The sequence below is a fragment of the Botryllus schlosseri genome, chromosome 15, assembly GCF_051294905.1.
Source record: "Botryllus schlosseri isolate E-star chromosome 15, Bs_hap1, whole genome shotgun sequence".
NCBI lineage: Eukaryota > Metazoa > Chordata > Ascidiacea > Stolidobranchia > Styelidae > Botryllus > Botryllus schlosseri.
The window spans coordinates 10,076,365-10,100,181 of NC_137250.1; the positions used below are offsets into that span (position 1 = coordinate 10,076,365).

The window sequence follows — 23,817 nt, forward strand, 5'->3', positions numbered from 1 at the left end:
CACACGAAGTCATTGAGCATTGAGCAAGGTAGAGATTTCGTCAACGCATTCTTACTTGGGATAAGCTACGCATATATCTCAAATCTTATCTAGAGAGAGAGAGAGAGAGAGAGAGAGATAGTGAGAGAGAGAGAAAGAAAGAGAGAGAATCTTTATCTGTCAACTTCGCAAATCCATAACATGCACAGAAAAAAATGAAAATTGGGTGTAATATGATAGATATACAGATAACCAAGGCATATACTGGAGGCTCGATACGAGTAATCGAAGCCCTGTTAACCGTAGAGCACCGACTCCGACGCAGTGGCAGCCATGGGAAGGTGCAATTTCCGATATTGAATCAATTGTAATTGACCGAATATTTTCAGTTGAAGTTGTCTCAGTTTAAGTGCAGAAGCATTTCGAATAGACTTATATAGGCTATAGCGGTAAAACGCATCAAACACGTCAAATTTGGTGCGATGGCACTTCAAAACTACAAAGACGATATCAGTCATGGGCGTAAGTTGGTGACAATGCTGCTCACTATGGGAGTACAGTTCAATCTAATTCTAAGCGATCATTTCTTACTGAAATGCTGTATGAAGACTATAGTGAGCGCGAACCTCAAATGTGTAATTGTATAGAGGAAAAATAAAGTTTGAGCCTGTATTAAAAATTTGTTTCCAAATTTCGTGGAAATGACTCGGGATATAATGGGGAAAACCGCGATGCACGACACCATGCTACATTGCTGAGAAGGCAATACTTAATTACGCATACGTAATCGAAATCAAGAACTCATAGAAATTGGCTAATGAAACAGAATTGACCGAATGACCACGCGCCAGATGTTCAGTGCTATATCACAGACAAATTTTCGCTATTCTCAATGTGTTCAATCCGCAATACAGTTAAGATATGTGCTATGCAGTCTATCGACCATTGATACCTCGGCGAACAGGAGTTCTCGCATTACAACTTTCGCTGCAATCAAGTTAAGCACACTTCGAAAATGAATGACTTCCGCAAGGTCAATTCACACTCGATCGGCCTACTTATCCTCTGCATTCCTTCGATAGCGTTTGGTAAGTAGGATATATGTATTGTATACCTTTGACTACCAACCAATCAACAATTGTTTGTTTGTTTGCGCTATTCGGAGAGTTTGTCGACTACAATGATCAACGGTCATTTGCACCAGGCCGATTGTTTTTATATTGATTCCGCATGTCTGCCGACTTGCTGTATGGCCCACTTCTAGGCTTTTTTAACCTCAAACACTTAGGTAATAATTCTGGAGTCGACCTCGGTCGGACTCGAACCCGCAATCCATTGGCGTTGCAGTCGTGGCCCGTGGCGCGGCGCCACTCGTCAACAAGTAGATTCGAGTATAATACGAGAACATGGGTCTACCTCAACCAATAGTAATGCATGTACCCGTAAGTTTCCATGAATAATGCGCAAAATTTTCACGATTTTTTGCTCTAAAATAGGGGGGTGCGTATTAAACATGGGAACAACAAGCCTTGAAAAAATCTCCCTCGATAAAAAACCTTGAAATCACACCTATCTTCATGTTTGTTTCCAATCGCGCAGCACTTTCAGCCATCGCGCGTAGTAATTCGTATTATAGAGTGCAATGCGCTGCCAATTAACGAGAGTCGTGTGCACAAGCACGCGATATCCTGCTGAGTTGGTTTGCCGTTTGTACGCGAGCGAAATTAGGTCACTAATAGACACTCCAGTGGTGCCACTCCTAGTGTTTTAACACTAGAACCGGTGTTTTTTCGGTCGTCCTAGTGTTCTAGTGTTTTTCGCACAATTTAGCTAATCTAGTGTTTTTCTGCAATTGTGCGAACAAGGAATATTCTAACATTAGACTACTCAATTATACGCTAAATTTATCGCTAATAAGGCGATTTGGTGTATCTGGCTATGTTTGTTTTTAACAAATCTATGTGGTGGTGCAGTAACAAGCAATTATTACGTAACAGGGTGCGCTATGAATCCGTACTTATGAGCGAAAGTCTCGGCAAAATTGAAGAGCAATTTTGCTCCGATGCTCTGTCGTTTCTTGTTGAACTCAATCTGCAAATTCGGGCAAGATTTTGATTTGCCGAGGACAGCATACTTTCGTAGTTGAGTGTATTGAATCCGTTAACAGCCTTATCAACACAAAGAAAAGTAATTTCCCTCTGTGATATTATTTGATGAACTTGATGATTTGCCGGAAGAATGGGCTGCTTTGGCAAATTCGCAAAATGAGCTGCAGGAGTCAATGGCCTCCAACAGAATTTTGGCAAAAATTGAAATCTAGGCACAATGGATTCGGTGAATCAAAATTCCCTTTTCTGCGGAAGCTCATGACGAATCTCTTGGCATTGCCACATTCCACTGCATGCGTGGAAATGAAGTAAGCTATCACTGCAAATAGACACCTCCCCATTGTTTGGTTGAAGAAATACGGTAGTGAGCAGGATGTCACACAAAAGATACTTATGTTTGATGGATGGTGTACAATCGAAAGATCATTTTTATGATGCCGTACAATTTGAAAGCGACAATATTTGATTTTTTCTTACTCTGTTGAATTCGTTTCATTAATTTTCGTTGAATAATCTTGCAGTATATCATACATATGTATCGAATTCATGTGTGGAACACTTCTTATCTATGGATTTGTACCTTGGTAATCATGATTACTTGGCAACGGCAAATTTTTCCTGCAATTTACTAATGTAGTGTTTTTTTCGCCAATCTAGTGTTTTTTCGCGACATAATCTTGTGTTTTTCCTGGAACCTAGAGTAGGGTTGCCATACGTCCGGAATTTCCCGGACATGTCCGGAATTTCACTGCTTGCTAAAACTGCGTCCGGGAGGAATTTTAAAAATATGCCTAAATGTCCGGAATTTTGAAGGCTTCAAGAATAAGCTCATATTTTTTTCGCAAATCAACATAGACAATATCATTTTTGGGCGGATTTATGCTACATGAAATTTATCTTCGCGCTGCGCGCGATTTAGTATAACATATATTGGTTTTAACATGGGGACTACCACTCTCTCACAAACTGCGATCAAATATAAATAAAAATAACAATCATTTACAAAATAAGTCTAATTGTAATCGCAATTACAATATTACGGTATATTCATAGAGTCGGTTTAGTCCATTTGGATGCATTATTCTAAGAGAGTGGTTCTAAACCTGGGGGTAGTTTGCCTTTATTCTGGGGTTCGCGAAGATCTTGAACGTAATCAGCTTCCAAAATAGGCCGGGAGAAAGTCTGGGCTAATGTGCCGACATTTAATTAGTAGTCAGCTCATCAAATTTTGTGCTGGGCCACGGAACATTTTCAGATTGGAAATGGAGTCGCGACCAGGTTGGAAACCACCGGATGTGCGGTGTTTATATAGCTCAGGGGTGCAGTGCTCACCGGCATTATACGCTGATAAACAACCTTATCGGTGTAACATGCATGATGTACCATTACGCCCCTTGACCACCTCTAGTCGATAGGCATAGATTTGCTGGTGTGACGTCATATTGACGACAATATGCGCATACCTCATTTTGAAATCCGCTAGTGGGCGCTAAGGAGCGTCCGGAATTTGCGAAACAAAAATATGGTAACCCTAACCTAGAGTGGCAACACTGAGACACTCGCGCGCGACAATTCTCATCAATTCATCGCGTCAACGACAGACCCGAACAATCACATATGCAATTTGTACATATACAAGAGGCCATTTGCGCAAGATATAATCGCTTGCGTGATCAATCAGTCGCATCTCCAACAGACCTGGTGCGCATGACATAACCGTTAGCCTAGGCGCAATCGCATCTGTAATAGGCATCGTGCGCAAGATGTCGATTGTCGGTTCGTTGGCCTAAACTATCTCGCCGCCGGCCTCGCAGGCTTTCGCTGCTATCTGCTATCGTTTAGAGACAATACCGTTAATTGTATGATGATTAGCAATCGCATCTGTAAAAGGTCTCCTCGTGCTCAAGATGTCGTGTCGCTAGCCTGAACTATCGCGTCGCCCGCCTCGCAGGCTTTTGCTACTATCTACCATCGTTTAAAGACAATCCCGCTAATTGTATAATGATTAGCGATCGTTGTGTAATGATTGTTCAAGAGTGCCATCGCAAAACAGAATGACATCGTATACGAAATCGGAACTATTCATGTACTGAAATGCAGGGTGCGTACTTTACATGGGTACAGGCTTTTCCCCGGAATTTGCATGTTATTTAGGGGTGCGTATTATACACGGGGGCGTACTATACTTGGAAAATTACGGTATGTATCTTATTGCTCCTACTTCTTATCACCCTTCGATGGAAAATTATGGTTTGGAGTTGGATAATGTATAATGTAGAAAAATGTATGTCTCACGAATCAAGAAACATGAACTGTTATGTTTTGCTTATGTTCTCGGATATTGCATCGGCACCGGACAGACCAATGTTTTTTCAGCAAATGCCCCTCTAGGGAAAAGAGACATACGGCATCTTCCATAAACAATAGCCTAATGTCCGGTCACTAACTTATTCTAAACCTCGTTAAATCTCGGTATATCGATAATTTAGGAATAAACGATTGCACATGGTGAATCAATTGACGCCCAGAAAACGTCAAACATCAATGATGGCAACAGTTGAATCACCAAGTCAATTGGTAACATCTTTCTGTATTTTCTACGGTAGCAGCGACTGCATCTTCTGGAATCTCGTCGGGGATTGAAGTAGCATCTGAACCCTTGCTCAATACATATGCCTCAAGTACAAATCGAAATAGCCGGGAACATAGTACATCTGACCCGAACACTTCTGTATCATCAATATCGGACATCACCAAGAAAGCTATGACAACTCGTTTTACAGCAGATTCAACCGCTGTTTTCATTGCGACCACTACGACTGAACTGAAAACATTACCAGGTAGGCTACAATATGTGTAATATGTTATTGTATGCAAATTTTAAAACGCAAGTCTGTCAGGTGATGTTCCCAGCGTTAGTAGCTCGAAGAATTTTATCTGTATTTTATCACTTTTGCGAAAATCGACTTTTCGGTGCGCCATTTGTAGACACAGTTCACACACAAAGAGAATTTTGGTGTTCCTTGATCCCGAGATTGCGCACACCCATAGTCGGAGTCAGACTTGCGAAATTCGATCTCCGCATATAGACCAGTGAGTGGTTCTTAACATTTACCATCCCATGGGACACTTACGCTAATCGGTGAACCTTCGCCCTACAAAAAATTTTTCGTCGAGTCAAAACAACAAGAAATCTACGACAATACACATCTAATACAATACTATCGATCACTGATGCACGAAATGAACTGCGCATGAACAGAGTGTTATAATTGAATAGTATATTGAAGTTCTGTACCTCCAAGAAGCTCTTCAGAGTGTTACAAGAACAAACCATTGAATTATGAATTTCACTCACAACGAAAACATTATAATAAATATATATTACTAATGAGTGCTCCTCGGGGTTTAAGGACTCGAGTCATTGCTCATGATTTGGACCAAGTCATATGACTCGAGACTGGGTCTACCAAGACAGGCATTTCATTATGATTTCAAAGAATAGTAAAGTTATCACACTAATATTATTTCGTCTATCAGCAGTGGTACTTGAAAATGCAACCAGAAGCTGTTAAAAGTGAGGGAAATGGGTATATTATGAATGCGAAGCATTCGATATCACCGAGCGGAGTTGTGAAAAGAGGGATTCACATGATAATTCTTCCGAACTGAACAGTCAACACAATGACTTGGACTCGGACTTGAGTCAAAACACTATGACTCGGACTCGTCACTCTACTCCGTGACTTGGACTCGGACTTGACTCGGTAGTGAATTCAAAATGACTCGAGTCAAAACTATAAACGTGAGATTGACTTGTGACTCGGAACCTTTTGACTTGGTTACAACCCTGGTGCTCCTTCTGCTGTTTTCTTTTCAAATACTATTTCAGAGATGCGAGACTTCACCTTGGAAAGTGTCATCGTATTGTTCGGTCGAAAAGCAACACTGATACAATTGCAAATCAGCTTATGAATATTTTAGATAAAATTGGCATTTCAGAAGGTTTCGATTTCCAACCACAAATCCTCTTCGTACGCCACTGCACACGGCGCACTTCCACAACAGTTACGCACTGATCGGGCCTAACTTCCCGCAACCAATAATGGTCAAGACGGATGTGCATTGTGCAATCACAAAGCAGCATGTGCATGAGTCGAGCACATGTATGTGTTGACTCAGGGAATCCCTGGTTTTCCGGAAAACTGGTTAGGAACCACTGGGATTGACGGATTCGAACTCGAAATGTTTGATGAAGTCTTTGAAACAACTGATGAAGTGTCAGGAGTTGGAATCGCGGCAAATAGTTTCCCTATACTCACAATTGGATATCAGAGTCGCTGTATAATGTAGTGAATTTCAATATCGCGTAGTCCGGAGCGAACTCGGCAAAAAGTCACAAGCCGGAGTCAGAGATGAAATTTTCGAGAGTAGGGACTAGGGTAGGGGTGGGCAAACATTTTGGCTCTCGGGCCGCATTCAACATCCAAATCCATTCGCGGGCCGCACTATATTAAATTGAGATTATTAGCTTGAAGGAAACATTGTTATTAAATCATGTAGCAGTGGTTCTCAAACTTTATTAGACACGCCGCCCTTATGTTAGTGAAAAATTTCGCCCCCCCCCCCCTTTATCGCGATAACACAAAATATTCAAGAGAGAAATAAGAATGCTAGCTATCCCAACGGATAGTTTGATGGCATTGAATAAGGTTATGGCTGTAGACGAGAGAAAAATTATGAAATAGGAAATTTGGACAACAGACAGAGCAATAATTATGAATTGGAGGCAAATCGCGCCGGAGCAAAAAAAATTTCAGTGCGCGCCCCTTTTCAGATGCTTCCACGCCCCAAGTTTGAGAACCACTGTCATATAGGGACTGAAGAAATATGGAGATAATATATAAGTGGATCGTCCTCAGTAACCAGTTTGTAAAGAAAAACACTCGTGGACCGAGCTATGTCATTTCCGTTCTGAATTTCTGTGATGTTTAGCAATTGAAACCTTTTAAAATGCGTGGATCATGAGGTCGGGCTATTGCACCAGGAAATAAAACTATACTGTAGTCAGAAATTTTTATAAATATCATGGTTAAATATGATGAGAAAAAGTTTAATCGAGTCATCGCAGCATTTATTAAATATTTTAAATACGATTCTTGAGCCTTTCGCGGGCCGCACAAAACGGTGTCTCGGGCCGCATGCGACCCGTGGGCCGCAGTTTGCCCACCCCTGGACAAGAGAGTGGATAAATTGCATAGAAATTTGTGCAACTCCCTATAGTATCGGGATTTTCTTTACACCCACCAACAGCTATTCGTTCCGTAAGCAACTATAACTATCTCTCCAATCATAACGTAAGCTTATGTCATATAAAACATTATATAGTGTATCTGCTATATAAAATTCAACTTTATTGTTTTCCAGCGCCTAAACCGCAGTCGATCACAGGTATTGCTCTTATAAATACGGACTTTCGGTTCACATTGGTATGGAACCCGGTCGTGCTGCCCAACAAGACAGGAAATAGCACCAGGATGATCTACCGCGTTTCCGCCAGGTAAGGCGAATATATGATAATAATGACCTACAGCGGCCAACTTAACTACCATATGTAGCCTACAATATAGTTGCACCTTGTTCGTTTCCGCTTAATTCAACTCACTACTAGCACTCTATATAATGTAGCCTACATGTTCATTGTGAATTTGTACAATTTTTACATAGAGCCGGTTCTGGCGAAATGTGCTCACTGCTCACCAGGTCGATCGCGTTTTATTTTGGTAGATAGCGCGGCAATACTAATGATAGGTTATGTTGGGCAAAATGGGTAATATTAATCGATGCAGTAATTAGATTTTTAGTAAGCTTTATAAACGTTTCTTGGGGCTTTCGTGGGCCGCACAAAATGGTGTCGCGGCCCATACAGTCTTCAGTATGCACAGTGCACAAGCTTATGGCATAGAAGGAAATAATGTGCAAAGCATTGCGTTACGTACTGCAGCAGCCATTTTGGTCGTAACACTTCGGTAATCTCAAATACAAATTGTCTACACGTGCGCTCCGCTCTCTGATAGAAATGGGTCCTCGGTATAATTTATTGAATGAAAATTCCGCTGTCCATTTGTTATTCATTTCACAAGAATATGATCTGCCGAAAAGGCGAAATGACATCAAATTACGATATATATGGCGCCTATTGCATGTAATTTACAGCTTCAAATTGATCCACCCCGATATGCGAATACCCAAATCTTTCGACACCCATCTCGTGCTAGACAGTTTTGACATTCTGTTATCATCACACTACTTAAATTAAGCGACGGGTAGACAGAAACGAGTGGTAAATTACCTCACAAGGGCGCTAAGAAATTATTTCACATAGGACATTTGGAACGAACGGTCGTATAGTTTTTATTTAAGATATAATTATTTTCATTTGGGAATTGAATCTCTGTCTACATATAGCATGGATTTTATGGAATATATAGACTTCATTGCTCTATCCAAAACTGGACGATAGCGTCATGTTTCAGCTGATCAGTGAAATAAATCTTTACAGAAACTATATAGGCCTACTCTGTTTGCTCGCACCATCGGAGATTTCATTCAACTTAACATGATATGAATATAATAAAAAATTAGCGCTGTATCTCTTGCACATAAACCCACAATTTGTAGTATTATCATGCATTTTAATAATGAAATTGTACAGTATGAGTTATAAGTAACACAATGGATACCGAGTTAATAAGTTGTCAAGTGATATATAGGCCTACAATATATGTTTATAGAAAATGTCTCTCTCCGTCCATCCAAATTGAACTTCATTAGTGCTCAATGTACCAATCTTCATAACTTCCAGACAAGAATAGCGTCGTTTGCAGAGAAAGTGAAAGTAGTCACTGATGTTATAGTATATAGTCTATGGAATATATGGAATATAGTATACGGTCTTGCAACATAGACGTAGTCTGGGAGCCAAAGTATTTTAGAGCAGATACATTCAACTAGAGAATTTTCTTCGTGCTTTGCACATCTTAGTTTCAATGAATGTCATGATTTTAATTACGGTATCAGCCGGTACGCATAATTTAGAGAATTGAGACTGACTGTATTAGCAATTATGAGAGAACGGAATATTCATAGGTTCGCTTGGGGCCGTTGACATGCCTAGTTTAGTGGTGTGCAGTCTGCGGGTAACGGACTTATATTAGGCATCCGCATTTCGGCGCCAGCTATCTCCGCGCCAGGCCAGGTCACACCGAGCCGAGACATATAAACTTTCTGCTGAAATGCTACCCCACGGAGTGCGCTCCCAGAAAGACCGATGAATGTTAGCCGAAACCTTCGATATTGATATGTCCTGGTTCGGAAATTGCGAGTTTTTCGTTTCGTTTGGTCTGGTTTACGTGTGAGCGATTCCTATATGTGTATTTTGAGTAGCGACAATCTTTGTCGGAGGTCACGAAATAGCAGCATGTTTCAACAAAGTAACACATCATAACAGTCGAACAACCTGAATGTTACCCGCGAGTACCTCATGAATTGTCTTCACCGTGCAATGGCGCGACAAAACCATACCGTCGCAGTTCGTCCTTCTATATGGGGTGGGATTTCAAAGGAATATGGGCATGGATAGGCGACCTCGTAGGTGTAGTTTTATTGATTGTATGCTCCATAGTCGACGGATTAAATGTTCTTAATTTCCCGGAAATGGCGGAGGTACTGATACAAACCCTGACACCGGCACTGCGGAAATTCTGACCAAAATATGCTTACCGATGGATGTGAGCAATACTCTTCCTTCCGTTGTTGAGTAGTGCTGGTGACGAAACTTCAGTATTGATCGGAATGCTATACCTCGCAGGTGATAATAATATGAACAATGAGGCATATCCGCTGATTGACAACAAGGGAATACGACGAACTTGCCTGTCTCAACACTGACTCAGGATTTAATGAATGATACAGTTTCATGGAAACGATCGCATCGTCGTTAAACTATGGTGATAGGCAACACTGATACTTCCTGATAGACACCAGCTAAGTCAAAAGTTCGAACTTGCGAATAACGTCAAATTATAGATAACTAAGGTAAACCGGTTACACTCAAATATGGCGAATATATCCATTGCCCAACATGATCGAAAAAACAACACATCGTTGCTTTGATACTATGCTGATATTTTATGCTACTGAACCTCCCATATGTCATGATAGGCGAAGGAACGCCCAATCCAATGAATCACCTATAAAAACATAGTAATCTAAAATATATTCTTTCAAACTCCCAAGATCTGCTATTGAGTAGCCATTGTGTGATCCGTGATGCGTGCTGACTGCTGAGTTTATCATGTTTTGCAACATTTTCCTGTTCGGCAATGTTGCTGCTAACTGCTCATTTTCTGTGGGTCATGAAGAGGTAATTGCCATCAAGCGGTAAGCAACTTGTAGGCTATTGCAAGTGACTATCCACGTCAACAAATCTATTGTTATCTCGTGTTGTCATTTACGGGTAGTACAAGTGCAGGAAGCAGAGCTACTTATTACGAGATCTCTATTAAGGGATGTTGATTCTGCGTCGAGGTCACAGCATTTTGATTGACGGAGGTATAATACACTTTAGTTCAAACCTCGATGTAACGTTTACCAAAACGCCCGTGCATGACGCTGAGCAGAGTTGAGCTCAGACGAGTGATTATAAGGCAAGTTTTTGCAACTTTTTCAACTTTTTTTACAGCTTCCGGTTGCTTCCTAAATACTCAGAAGTTATGTACTATGGTGTTTTAAGCTGTTTGGAGTAATCTTATATTGCAATTATTCTCCAACTTTTCCCTATTTTTTCACTTTTCCGATTTGTTCATGCAACTTTTTGCAGTTTTTTTTTCGATTTTACATGCAATTAATTTTTTAATGGAAATATTTGGCTCTGTATGTTTAATTGTATATAGATCGCTTCATTATTTCACTGTCGTTTAAATTTGAAGTCAGTTCAGATTTGGGTAGAACGCCGAAAATAATATTTTCACTGGATCATTTTTTCAGGCTATTGATAATAAAAATTGATAAATATTGATAATAATAATAATCATTTCAAGGGACTTAACCATAAATGCAACTATTTAGTGCAACTTTAATGAAAAATAAATGCAACTTCTTACTGTAACTTTTGTGAAAAAGACGTGCAACTTTCCTTGGATTTGACTGCAACAAAAACTTGCACTGTTAGTGTCACCAGACATTCAAATCATATATGAATGTAATATATGAAATGTTATTATCTGAGGAAGCGTCATTACAACAGTTTAACAAGGATATTTTCATATCGATCTCTGCGGCTACATTCCTTTGATTTACCAAAGGGTTATGTCTCTATGAGGATAAATTTTCCCGGTAATGTGAAGTTTACATATTATATACATACATGCATACAATATACATACATAGGCCACGGGCTGTCGCCTGAGAATTGGGTCTGATATATACAAATTGCTTGCCTTTTAAATACGATTTTTCGCGATTTGAATTGTATGACTGAATCGCGGAGACCACAGCAACCCGAGCACAATAGCAATAATAAAGGCAATGAGCACAAAAAATACCGTCAATACGCTATAATTAGTCTGAAGTTGATTCTATTTGATAAAACTCCCGTTTTAACAGAGTACGCAACAGCTACACCGGTGAAATTAAACTTCACAGTTTCAATGCCACGTTTGCACCTTCGTTGTCTATCGATCGGAATTTCCCGGGAAAGGAAGGAAGCACGGTATTCACAGTTGAAGCACTCATCGACGAAATCGTGATTGGCAGGGAAACAAAAAAATATCGTAGTTTTGATACCTATGGTGGGTTGCCAGGCGTCTTGAATGTTATTTTTGTATGGTGGAATTGGTAGAGGGTTGTTCAATACACTATGAAAATATGTCTATATTCCAATCTCACAATAAAAACAGATCACCGCGATTGATTCGAATTTGACCGTAACAATTTATCTTATTCTTTGCGCCAGACTCGTTTAGCACACTTCTTCACTCAATTTCCAGTAGAGCTATAGCGATTCCCAAGACATGCCGAAATTACTTTAAATTTAGGAAACGAAAGGTATGAAAATTAAGTATGAAACGTATATTTTGTCGAGGCGTCGCACAAATTTAGTATAGTCAATCTGAGAGGGGTTACTTTTGAAGTAGCAATATTCATTTTCGTAACTTAGGCAAAATGGCTGATGACAATGCGAATAACGTGGAAGTTTTGAAAATGTGTGCTGCAATAGCCTTACAGTGGCTATTTCGCCTGGTTGTTATGACTAGGGTTGTATTTAAAACAAACATGTAAAAAACAAGATCCTTGTTTAAAACATGTTTTTATTGTTTGTTTTTTTCGGTTTGTTTTTTTTGTCAGTCATGACGTCAGGAATATTCAATTGTGACGTCACAGTGGATTGGCATTGGCAATTGAAAATATAGTGTAAACATAGCTTCTTTGATGAAATATTTACGTACTTTAGCTGTTGAACCGACTATTTTGTGGCTTTCAACCATTCCATATCGTATACGTCGGCTATATCGGGTGTTAATCGAATCGTCCGTATAGGCTCATACAACATGTTTTTGGAAAGTATTGACACGATTATGGCATAATTATACAACTTAAAAAAACGTTTTTTTTAAAGGCCTTTGTTCAAAGTGTTTTAAACAACCATTTGTTTTAAATGCAACCCTAGTTATGACTATTTCACTGAGAGAGAGAGAGAGAGAGAGAGAGGGAGAGAGAGAGAGAGAGAAAGTCTTTATTTTCATCCAACCAAAATACATAAAAAACAGACGGCAATGATGGTGGTACAGAAAATATACATGCACATTGCACAGCATGCGGTATCAGATAGGAATGATCGATACGACCGTGAAGGTCAAATAGTCTGATGACACCCGCATCAAACAGGTACACTTGACTCTATACAGTTTGGTTGTAAAAATCACAGCTAAAAAAGGAAAAGGAAAAGTAGACGATGGTAGCAAATGATCAATGAAGCAATGTCTGGGCAAGGTAGGACAACTGTGTTAATATAACGACAAGAGGTGATCTTTTTTAAATCTATTATAAGGCAATTTACAGATATGTTGTCCAAATGATAGGTCCTGCTGAGTAGTTGATTTATCTCTTAGTTAGGTTGTTAGTGAGTAGGGATGAAGACCTATACAAAAATAACTTTTGGACTTTATAAGGTATTTTTGCTTTAGAAACCGTTAAACACTCTAAAAGCATTGTCATAACCACTTGAGTAAGTAGTGATTGTAGGCAAATCCGCCTTGAGGATTTCAGTAGTACATGCGCTTGACGAAAAGAAAGATGTATTATTCTGGGTTGTAATGAGTCGAGTCATGACTTGACTCGAGTCAGACTCGAGTCGCGATTTTTTGGTGACTCGACCTGACTCGAGTCATTTTCTTAAAAATGAAAAATGACTCGACTAGACTCGAGTCAATTTGTGCATTGACTCGACTTGTACTCGAGTCATCGCGCATGACTCGGACCAAGTCATGTGACTCGAGACTGGGTTCACCAAGACAGGTATTTCATTGTAATTTCGAAGAATACTGAAGTTATCAGTTATCACACTATCAATATCTCGTATATCAGTACTGATACTTGAAAATGCTACCAGAAATTATTAAAATGAGGAGAATTAGTATATTATGAATGCGAAGTATTCGATATCACCGAGAAGAGTTGTAAAAAGTGGGTTTCACATGACATTAACTCGAAACTGAGTCAAAACAATGACTTGGACTCGGACTCGAGTCAAAACAGTATGACTCGGACTCGACACTCTACTCCGAGACTTGGACTCGGACTTGACTCGGTGGTTAATTGAAAATGACTCGACTTGACTCGAGTCAAAACTATAAAAGTGAGATTGACTTGTGACTCGGAACCTTGTGACTTGGTTACAACAAGCCTGGTATTATTTACACCCAAAGGGCCGAAAAGTGCGGTAGGTATCCTACGTGCCCAAAAATATTTTGTAATCAATATGATTTTCGCGCTGAGCCGTGCGCTCCCATCTGCCCATAATTTCAAGGATTTTTCCATTGGCAGGTGTCCGAACAAATTTTTCGCCCCCGAGCGTCAACCTATCCAACGAATGCGGAAACATCACCGCGAGATTTCTTCCACAAGTTACATTGCGGAGATCTATGAATCCGAAGTATACCGTGAAATTTCTCTATGCCGGATCGGAGAAGCCGTTCAAAGAGGTGATTAGCCGATGCGCATATAATATGCCATACGTAGGTTATGTAGTGAATATCGAAAACTAGGTTGCTATGGGACATTTTGGAGCTTGATAGTTGATAGATGCCACGGACTGCAGGATAACGATATTTGGATCTGCGGTGATCAGACCTCCTGCACTCTTCGCGAAAAAGAAGGTGTATTCACAGTCACACCCAAAGTATGGTACCCAAAAGCAGATCTTACCTCAGAATTCAGAAATCCCGTTCTCGTGTTGTCGATCGAATATTTCACCGAACTTTGTTAGCGACCGAACAGCATCTCTATATTTATGTGTGTTTCAATTTAATTATTGCACGGTTTGGCGGTTTGAGCCTATTTCTCGTTATTAACCTGCCGATTTCTTCCTCTGAACGTCTCTGGCTTCTAGTTTATTTAGTTTATTTGCGGCAGCCAGAGGCTGTTCTCATTCGGGTTCTTTAAGTATGCGTTGCGAAGGGTATAAATTTGGGTTGCTACAGTTTCAAATCGATTAAATCTCTTGCAACAACGATTTTTTTCGCGCTTTGTGCGATATCCTGCGCATAGTTTGTATACTGTACAATTGTACATATATAGTCACTGTGTTGAATAGGCTATGTAGCCTAGGGTACAGCAACCCCCGGCACTCGTGCCATGCGAGATGATTTTCATGGCACGCCAAATGATTTGACGTACACGACCTATTGTAACCATGTTTTTGCAAAAAGTGAAACAGAAATTGTTAAAATGTACAAAACTCGCAGGCAACCCAAAATTATGTTGGAAATCAACATAAAATAGAGTATTGTGCGGCATTTTTTCTTTAATGTGAAATTATTTCCCGCGCTTTGCCCGATTTACTGTAACCTGATTTCTTGATTATAATGTGGCAACTCTTCCGAAATATATATGTATAGAGAGAATACTTAAAAAAGTGCATAATGTACAGAAATGAGTCCAATCATATTAGTATTTAATATAAAAGAACGACAACGTAATATCTTATGAAAACGTCTGGATGCTTTAATCTATAGGAGTGTGCACTGTGCAGCCCGCGGGAGAGCGACTATACTATATATGAAGCGTCCGGCTACTTGATCGGTAGGTCGTGGGTTCGATCCCCGGCCGGGTCAGACCAAAAACCTGATTAGAAAAACTGGTATCCATGACTTCCCCGCTTGGCGCTCATGCATTGCTGGGATAGCATGGTGAGGTGGTGCAAGACTTCGAAAGCCGTAAAAAGCTATATCTGCACCTTCCTTGTCCAGCAGCATATGCCCATCATGCACTCATGGCATGCATATGTACAGATCGTGTGCATGTGTATCATGAGTCGGTGTATATGCCGCAAAAACATCAAGGACAAAAATATACTACGTCCTTCCCTTCCCTTTCGGAACTGGGCATTTCCATGAGACACGACCTAGAGATAACGTTTCGGGCAACATGCGACCATGCAATTCCGTGCGGTCTGTGCGCTGCCAAAAGCGGCGATAAAACATTGAAATAAAAGAACCGCCGGCCGTCAGGCGATAAGCGCCACATCTTTTTGTTTAATAAACAACAACAACAACAACAACAACAACAAAAACAACAACAAAAGAACTACCGCATGTTGGCCGAAGCGTTCGACATTGATATGTGCACTGTGCATGCGACGAAATGGCCAGCGCCGAATAGTCCAGCGCCCGCAGCTTGAGACGCACGTATATCATATGACACCAGCCCAGGAAAATAATGAGCGCCGCGTCGAATGCGAATTTGGAATCGTGTTCGTCTTGTACTTGTAAGCTGTTCAAAATGTTTACACTTCGCGACCAATACTTTCAGAATCATAGGAGTGACCGATGCCAGCTGCAGATAAGCGGTGACCGGGATTCCTTGCTTGAAATGCTATAAATATGACAAAATTAATAATGTTTGACACGCCAGCTCGTAATATTTTGACATTTTTGGCATTTCGGTTCACTGCATACAATAGGCTGCCGACCCCTGGTGTAGGCTAAAGTAAAGAAGATCACACAAAAAGACAAGCAACAAAATGGGAGGGTGGGGCATGTGACAAAGGCGAAATCGACCTGACAGGTTGTGGTCCGGTAAATTTGAGGGTTGACTGGTATTTATTCAGTAGAAATTGTCCTATAAGTGGGATACACAGAAAAGTCGTTACTACAATGGCGTGATCATGAAGATGTGCAGACCTTTGTATTACAAAAATCAGTTTGATATGGTGCTATGATTCATCTGACATGGGTTTCTCTGGAAAGGTATAACTTGTGCAGGGTTACAGGGTAGTGTGCAAGAAGGAAATACTGGGGCCGTAACTGCCGCAACCGATTTTTTTTTGAATACGCATAATTTACAGAAGTGAATCAACTTCATTCGCAATTGTGAAAGAGCAGTAATCCTAGTATCTCTTAACGCCGCCGGAGACCGTTGGGGTGTTTTATACTTGATGGGGGTGAGCAATGGTATATCAAGACCGCCCTTGCTGTCCGTGCCGGACACTTAAAGACATAAAGTTTTGGTCTATACATGCGGTTGGCCAAATGCGGTGCAAAAACACGTTGGATAAATGCGATACAAACTGGGTCCCAAATGACTGTTGCTGGTTGGCCAAAACCTTCAATATTGATTTTTCCGGTCTTCGAAATGGTCGGCACCGAAGAGTCTCGTCCTGGCAATCTGAGCCCCGCAGCACAAATGTATACCCCGTGCGTCACACGTTTCATAAAACCGCATTGCGTATAGAACTGCTGTGTGCACCTTTTCCATTTCATACATAACCGTAAATAGGGCTGGATTCAAGACAAATGATTGTTTAAAACACTTTGTTTCATATTTTAAACAGTGGCCTTTTAAAAATAATTGTGCCATAATTGTGAAAATACTTTCCAAAAATCATGTAGAGCCTACGGACAATAACCACCCGATATAACCAAACTATACGATATGGGATAGTTGGAACCCTCAAAATAGCCTGTTCAACAGCTATCGTACATGGATATTTCGTCAAAGGAGCTCTATTTACCCAATATTTTCAATCATCAATGTCAATCCACTATGACGTCATAATTGAATGTTCGTAACGTCATGGCTTAAAAACAAACAAACGAAAAAACAGCAAAAAACATGTTTTAAACAAGGGCCTTGTTTTAAGCATGTTTGTTTATATTATATATACAATCGAAGCTATATAATTGATTCGCATTTATAATTTCAGATAGACGAAGAGCCGGAGGTAAGATATTCAAGTGTTCATTTCAATCTATATTATAAGTGATGGTACCTACATCATTGTACTGGCAATTACGATTCGCAGATAGGGTATTTGGGAGACGAGCGCAGACACCGAAACGGATGTGACTGTTATGACCGAATGTTGATTTACAACTTTTGCTAAACTAGGTTCTGTTTTTCGAGTTCTGATTTCGATATTCTGAGTTACGACCATCATTAATTGCGTTGCGCATGCTATAATAGCGCGTTCATAAAGCAGTTCGCGAAAATATATATCGGACAACGGGACCAAGTTTTGGGGCGTAATATGTGACACGTATCCCCACTTTGTAATGTGTGTTACGTGTTACGTCCCCGATACGGTTGACCATACATACTGTTGCATTGCAAAAAATATGACTTTCACCGAGCATTTCTTGTCGACGCATGTACCACGCTCAATATACCGCTTACTTTAACCAACTTACTTACTCTGCCGCGATTATTTACCCCGGTCGCCGAGTTTATTGTTTCTTGTAAGTTGTATATATAGTTTCAAAGTTATTGTAAACCTACGTCCCATATAGCACGGGAATTCGATCCGATTTTGTCTGTGGCGCACAAGGCCGGAAACAGCGACACGCGCCACTTGAAACTCCTCATGAATAATTATAATAATAATAATAATATGACACGTATGATTTTGCCTGCCATCGTAAGCAGAGGTGGTCAGCATTGCTACCCGGCTACGTGTGAATATCAATTTCTACTCTCTTCGTAGTTGAATAGTATATTCATGTTGAAACGAACCCGAATATTTTCGGCTGACACTCGTCAGGGGTAATCGTCAGCAACCAGTGTCAGCCGAAAATACTGGGGTTCATTTCAATATGAATATACTATTCAATTGTATATTGAAGTGCTGTAGGCTACCTCCAAGAAGCTCTTGAAATCTCTTCGTAGTAGAAGTAACTATCTCCGAGATCTGCCAAAATTACTTCAAGTAGCAGTATAGGAAGTATCAGCTCTGAAAAATACTCCAGAAAGTATTTTCAAAAAGTAGAGTTGGTCGAAGCCTCGCATATATTTTATAGCCAATCAAAAATGAGCTACATGTGGAAATTGAAAGATGAATATTTTCGACCAACACAAAATGACGAATGTAACTATAAGATACTCAGTTTCCGTAAAACAGGCAATACTCCAAGTTTTCTGAAAATCCCATTCGCAAAAAGAATGCTAATCGATCCCGAAATGACTTTCCACTTGACAAAATCGAATAATCATGAAGTAAGTAGTTTTGCATTACAAACTATCAAGTAGAAGCGGAAGCAGTCTAAAAGTATTTTCACTCGACTAAGTAATACAAGTAGCTTACGCAAAATCTACTGGAGTACTCAAAAAAACTCCAAAATTATAACTTCTTTTCTGACCATCTCTGATTACAAGTGAATCACGGAAATCTTGGCCGATCGGCGCTATTCGCGGACACACGAAATCGCATATCATTTCGACTTAACCAACGTTTTCCAGAACCCTGCAGCTGCTTTCGTGATAAATTTTGAGTCTCATAAGAAAGCAAACATTTGCATTGTGGCTTACTTCGAAATGCACTATGGCTCCGACATTAAAAGCAACGAAACTGAGGTATGCAACGACACTGAAATGCGAAAATATTATTTAGCGATATATCTATCCACTGATTCTGTTCAACAGACTATCTGTGCCCATCCGGGTTGTTCATCTTACACAGCGGCAAATTCATCACTTGAATCCGATATACCGCATGAATCGGATTTACCGAATTATAACGTATTGGTAGCGGTCTCTCTGGTTGTAGCAATCGTTGTGGTGATGGTGTTTATATGTTTCTTGAAACGGCGTATGTGGAGATATTTGAGGAAAAAGGAGTCCAATTTGCCGGAAGCAACCGTAAGTCGAGCAATTTAGATTTTACACTCTCGGTCATAAATCAAATCCTACGCACCTACGACCTACAATCATCATACATTCGTACGGTCATCTGGGCATGCATAATGTGAATTGAAACGTTTTGCTCGATTTATACCGCGGTATAAGTCTAGGCTCTGGTTTCGCATGCCATGGATGTATATTTACATCCGTATATCAGGGGTGGTACACGGCAGAGATGAACCTGGATTAGGATTTGGGAAACCGGATTTGTGAAATTTTGCCGGATTAGGATATCAGATTTATTTTGTAATCGATTAGGATTAGGACTGGATTTACCGATTTTCGGGGAGATTGATATTCTGTGGCGAATAACGACAAAGTTTGTCGTTCTACCAAAGTTACTTCATGTACTTAGTTTTATTTCGATTTACATAATCATAGGTAGCCTATAATATGTAGGCTTTTTACGAGGAATTTAAAGTTTATATCGGATTAGGATTAGGATTGGAATATACAAAATTTTTGGATTAGGACACACCAATTTTAAATCCGCTATTCTCTGGTACACTGGTGGAATTACACACTATTTTCTCTAAGGGTGTACGGTAATACCGCATGCATGCGGATTAGGTCAGTAACAATGTACTTAGACCAGTGGTTCTCAACCTGGGGTCCGCGAAGCATTTTTAGGGGGTTCGCGAAACCTCTAAATTTGTAAAGTGATTGATAACCTAATTTTTATTTATTTTTTAGTTAGGAAAACCACGAGACAGTGTTTCGCTTCATAATTGCTAAAACTAAGACTCACATCATTAAAATGGTGGTGTGAGATGAAATATCCGAGTGTGCAAACTCATTTTAATTGTCCTAATAGCCTAGCGATGCAAACATAATGCTGTTTGGATATGTTTTGTTAGGGTTTGTGGAAACATGAAATGTTGGAGATAGCATTTTGGATTTGGAGTTATCAGTCTCAGCAAATTATAAAACAGTCGTTTGAAATAGAAATTCCTGATCTGCTTTCCTTATCTGTCCCAATGAAGGAATTGAAAACTCGCCAACCAATCCGTTTTCTCCTGTGATATAACCACTAAATAACTTGAAGATGCGATGCTAGACAGAAATGACTAGGCTGGGCGTGATATGTTCATTAAAACACACACCAAAAGCTGTCGCTGCAAGCGTTACGCGTTAATATTACATTCGCCACCAAGATATCTTTGAGGAAATGGATTTTCGGCACTCGTCCATATCCAATCGAAGACGTGTATTTTCAACAAAATACATACTGCTGCAAGTTTACCCAATTTCAACATATAGTGTGATGTTATTTTCAAGAAAAGTCATTTTGAGGTTGTTTAGTGTTTGTTACGAGCCTACAAGTAATATTGGCTCGAGGCAGTTGACGGTTGCACAATTGAGCTGATTTTGAAGGAATACTTGAGGGGTTCCGCGGGGTTCCGTGGCGGTCCAAAAGGGGTCCGCGAAGACAAAAAGATTGAGAACCACTGACTTAAACTATACTTCTACTTGTACTTGAAGAGTTTATTTTAGGTCAAGCAAGTTACTTTTTCCACTTTTGATTTCGAAAAGTAGAATGTAGTGTTGGTACAAGTTTGCATCGCTTCAATGTAGCGGTGCCAAATCTAGAAGTCCCGACCGCAATGTTTGCCTACTATTGCCTATATATATTTATGAATGCTCATTCTCTGCGGGTCGCAGAGACGAAACACGGCCTTCATATACAACTATTACTGAAATCATATACTCGTAAGGTATCACTACACTGTTACGTGTCGAGAAAGCGTAGTGGTATAATCCGCAGTTGCGAAACCAATGGGTTGCGGGTTCGAGTCCGAGTCCGTCCGAAATCGACTCCAGAATTCCTACCTAAGGGTTGGAGGTTTATCTAGGCTCCTCGTCGCCATCATATCCGTGTAAGCGGTGTCTTATAAAAGCCTAGGTGCATGCAACATTGTTACAAAAACTTCGTATACAATTATTGCAGAGGCAAGTCATCGATGTAACGTCGACTGAGCGATACCGTGAGAAGGTTGAACTTCAAGATGAGAAGATTCAGCCACTGTATGAAGCATCAACGTCCGTAGTCATGAACGACGAAGTCGAATCTTTACTCATTATGGCGTCAAATTTGAAGGCTCAACCAAGCAGAAACAACGCCGGCGAAAATATCTCTAAATCATATGATGATATTTCTACCCCGTCGATCCCCGCGCAGAGTAAGACCAGGGTCCTTAGCTACGATTCAGCATTTTGCGATGGGGGTTGCCTCGATGATCCGCTCAATTCCGAAGCGGTTGGTCAATTTGAAGAATTCGCGTTTTTTGATGGCGAAGTGGGCGATGGAGGATACGTTAGATTGCCCGGCGAGAGCACAGTGAGATCATGATTTACCGCCGACTTAAGAAACCCAGAGAATTTGCTGCCTTCGTAAAAGTTCGTGATCCTCTCACTGCATCATTTGTAAAAATGCATTCAACGCGATGGATTCCGCTTTCGGACACTCCGGGCAGTGACAATCGTGGGTGTGACATCGTGTATACAAAAACCGTTGAATGAACGTCCCAATTAGGGTTGCATTTAAAACAGAAATCAATTTAAAACAAACCTGTTAAAACAACGCCCTTGTTTAAAACATGTTTTTTTAAGCTACGACGTCACGAATATTCAATTGTGACGTCATAGTGGATTGACATTGACAATTAAAAATGTAGGGTAAATATAGCTCCTTTGACGAAATATCTACGTACCATGGCTGTTGAACCGACTCCTTTAAGGGTTCCAACCATCCCATATACGTCGGCTATATCGGGTGGTAATCGTCCGTAGGCTCATACAACTTGTTTTGTGGAAAGTATTTGCACAATTATGGCATGATTATACAACTTTAAAAACACAATTTTTTTGTTGGCCTCTGTTTAAACAATTTGTTTCAAATACAACCCTAGTCTCATACGGCGTTGCGATAATTGGGAAAAATATAGGAACATAACATCACCGATTCAAAACGTACATCGCAAATTTAATTACTCAATGTTCAAAAATGGCTGTGTATAATGACTGGTCGCCGTCAACCACACGTATTATGGGCCGGGAATCTCTGCCATCAATTTATGTAGTTGTCGAAGATGGACGAAATGCATAGGTGTCAGCTGTCACTTTATCGTGGCGAATGTCCGCCCGACGTGCCATGAACTTGGACTACAGAATCTACGGACTCTCAAGCGACATTTCGACGCACCAGTCACGGAAATAAGGTCGCTGATATCACGTTTTAATGAAGTCGCTCGCTGGCGAGATTAAAATTTGCTCATTCGTTTGTTATTATTTAATTTTATCAGTAGCCTACCAAACAGCACAATATTGTGATACTATAAAATGATGAAGGGAGTCAGAACCTCAGAACGACTTGATGAACTGTTATATCAACCGAACACCGACTGGAATACGTTCTCATCTATTTCAAAATAGACGTCCAGACGCATATACCGCATGACCACTATATTCGGACATCTCGACCCACACAAATCAACTGTCCGTACACCTCAATAATATTATCTTTCGCATTATTTTTCCTGTAAATTTCCTGATCATTTGATAACAACGATTCTTTAAAGCTTCTGATAAGTCATGAATTACATGTTTATCTCAATACATCGTTCTGTATGGTTATAAAGCAGGAGTCGCCAACTCAAAATAAGTAAAGAGCCACTTTTTCAACTTAGTTGGGACCGCGCGCCGCACTATTGCAATATAAAAACAGAAATAATATTTTGCTTTAGTGAAGGTTCTACGATAACGCGTCACTCAAGACAACGTATCGCTCTCGAACTAGGGCGACAGATATATTTGCTTACTATAATTGAGAAACGTGAATAAAAATCCCAAGAAATCAGATATTATGATTATCACATGATTTTCATTTTGTTGATTCAAATTTATCGTGGATTCTTCTTTTGTTGTGACTTTGTTGATAATTGAGATTAGGAAAAAAGTTCATCATCATCAAGTTGCGTTGTCTAGATTATATACTATCTAGATTCTATACTGTCTAGCTAGATAGACGGTTAGTTATCTATAATTTAACCCCTTCACGCGAAGAAGCTTCTGTTTACTTTTTGTTACTGAGTATTGTGGCGGACCACTGGTACTCTCTCCTCCTCGCCACCTCATCCGCATAAGCGGTGTCTTACAAAAAGCCTAGAGGTGGACCGTGCTATAAGTCGGCAGTTACGGAAAATAATGAACAATATCGGCCTGGTGTAAAGGACCATAGTAGTCGACAAACACCATGAATACCACAGACAAACAACAC

The 23,817-nt window shown here is 40.2% G+C and overlaps 3 protein-coding genes across 4 annotated transcripts in view; 1 reads left to right on the forward strand and 2 right to left on the reverse strand.

Moving 5' to 3' along the window:
- LOC145457700 (uncharacterized) lies at positions 1-23,158 on the forward strand. Of its 2 annotated transcripts, none has more exons than XM_080335973.1 (9): positions 1-1,067; positions 4,697-4,927; positions 7,515-7,647; positions 11,754-11,938; positions 14,193-14,350; positions 17,572-17,589; positions 19,101-19,214; positions 19,284-19,499; positions 21,490-23,158. In XM_080335973.1, exons 1-9 carry the CDS (start codon positions 995-997, stop codon positions 21,889-21,891), a joined length of 1,530 nt encoding a protein of 509 aa, XP_080192099.1. In that variant the 5' UTR covers positions 1-994; the 3' UTR covers positions 21,892-23,158. The 2 variants fall into 2 exon arrangements, with proteins under 2 accessions (XP_080192099.1, XP_080192098.1); XM_080335972.1 differs by having other exon boundaries at positions 6-1,067; positions 4,694-4,927.
- The window catches only part of LOC145457734 (ubiquitin-like protein 3), a 245,928-nt gene that overhangs the window by 62,707 nt on the left and 159,404 nt on the right, over positions 1-23,817 (reverse strand). The window lies entirely within an intron of this gene.
- LOC145457722 (THAP domain-containing protein 1-like) overlaps positions 1-23,817 on the reverse strand; it is a 474,772-nt gene that overhangs the window by 10,353 nt on the left and 440,602 nt on the right. The gene's annotated exons all lie outside the window — the stretch shown is intronic.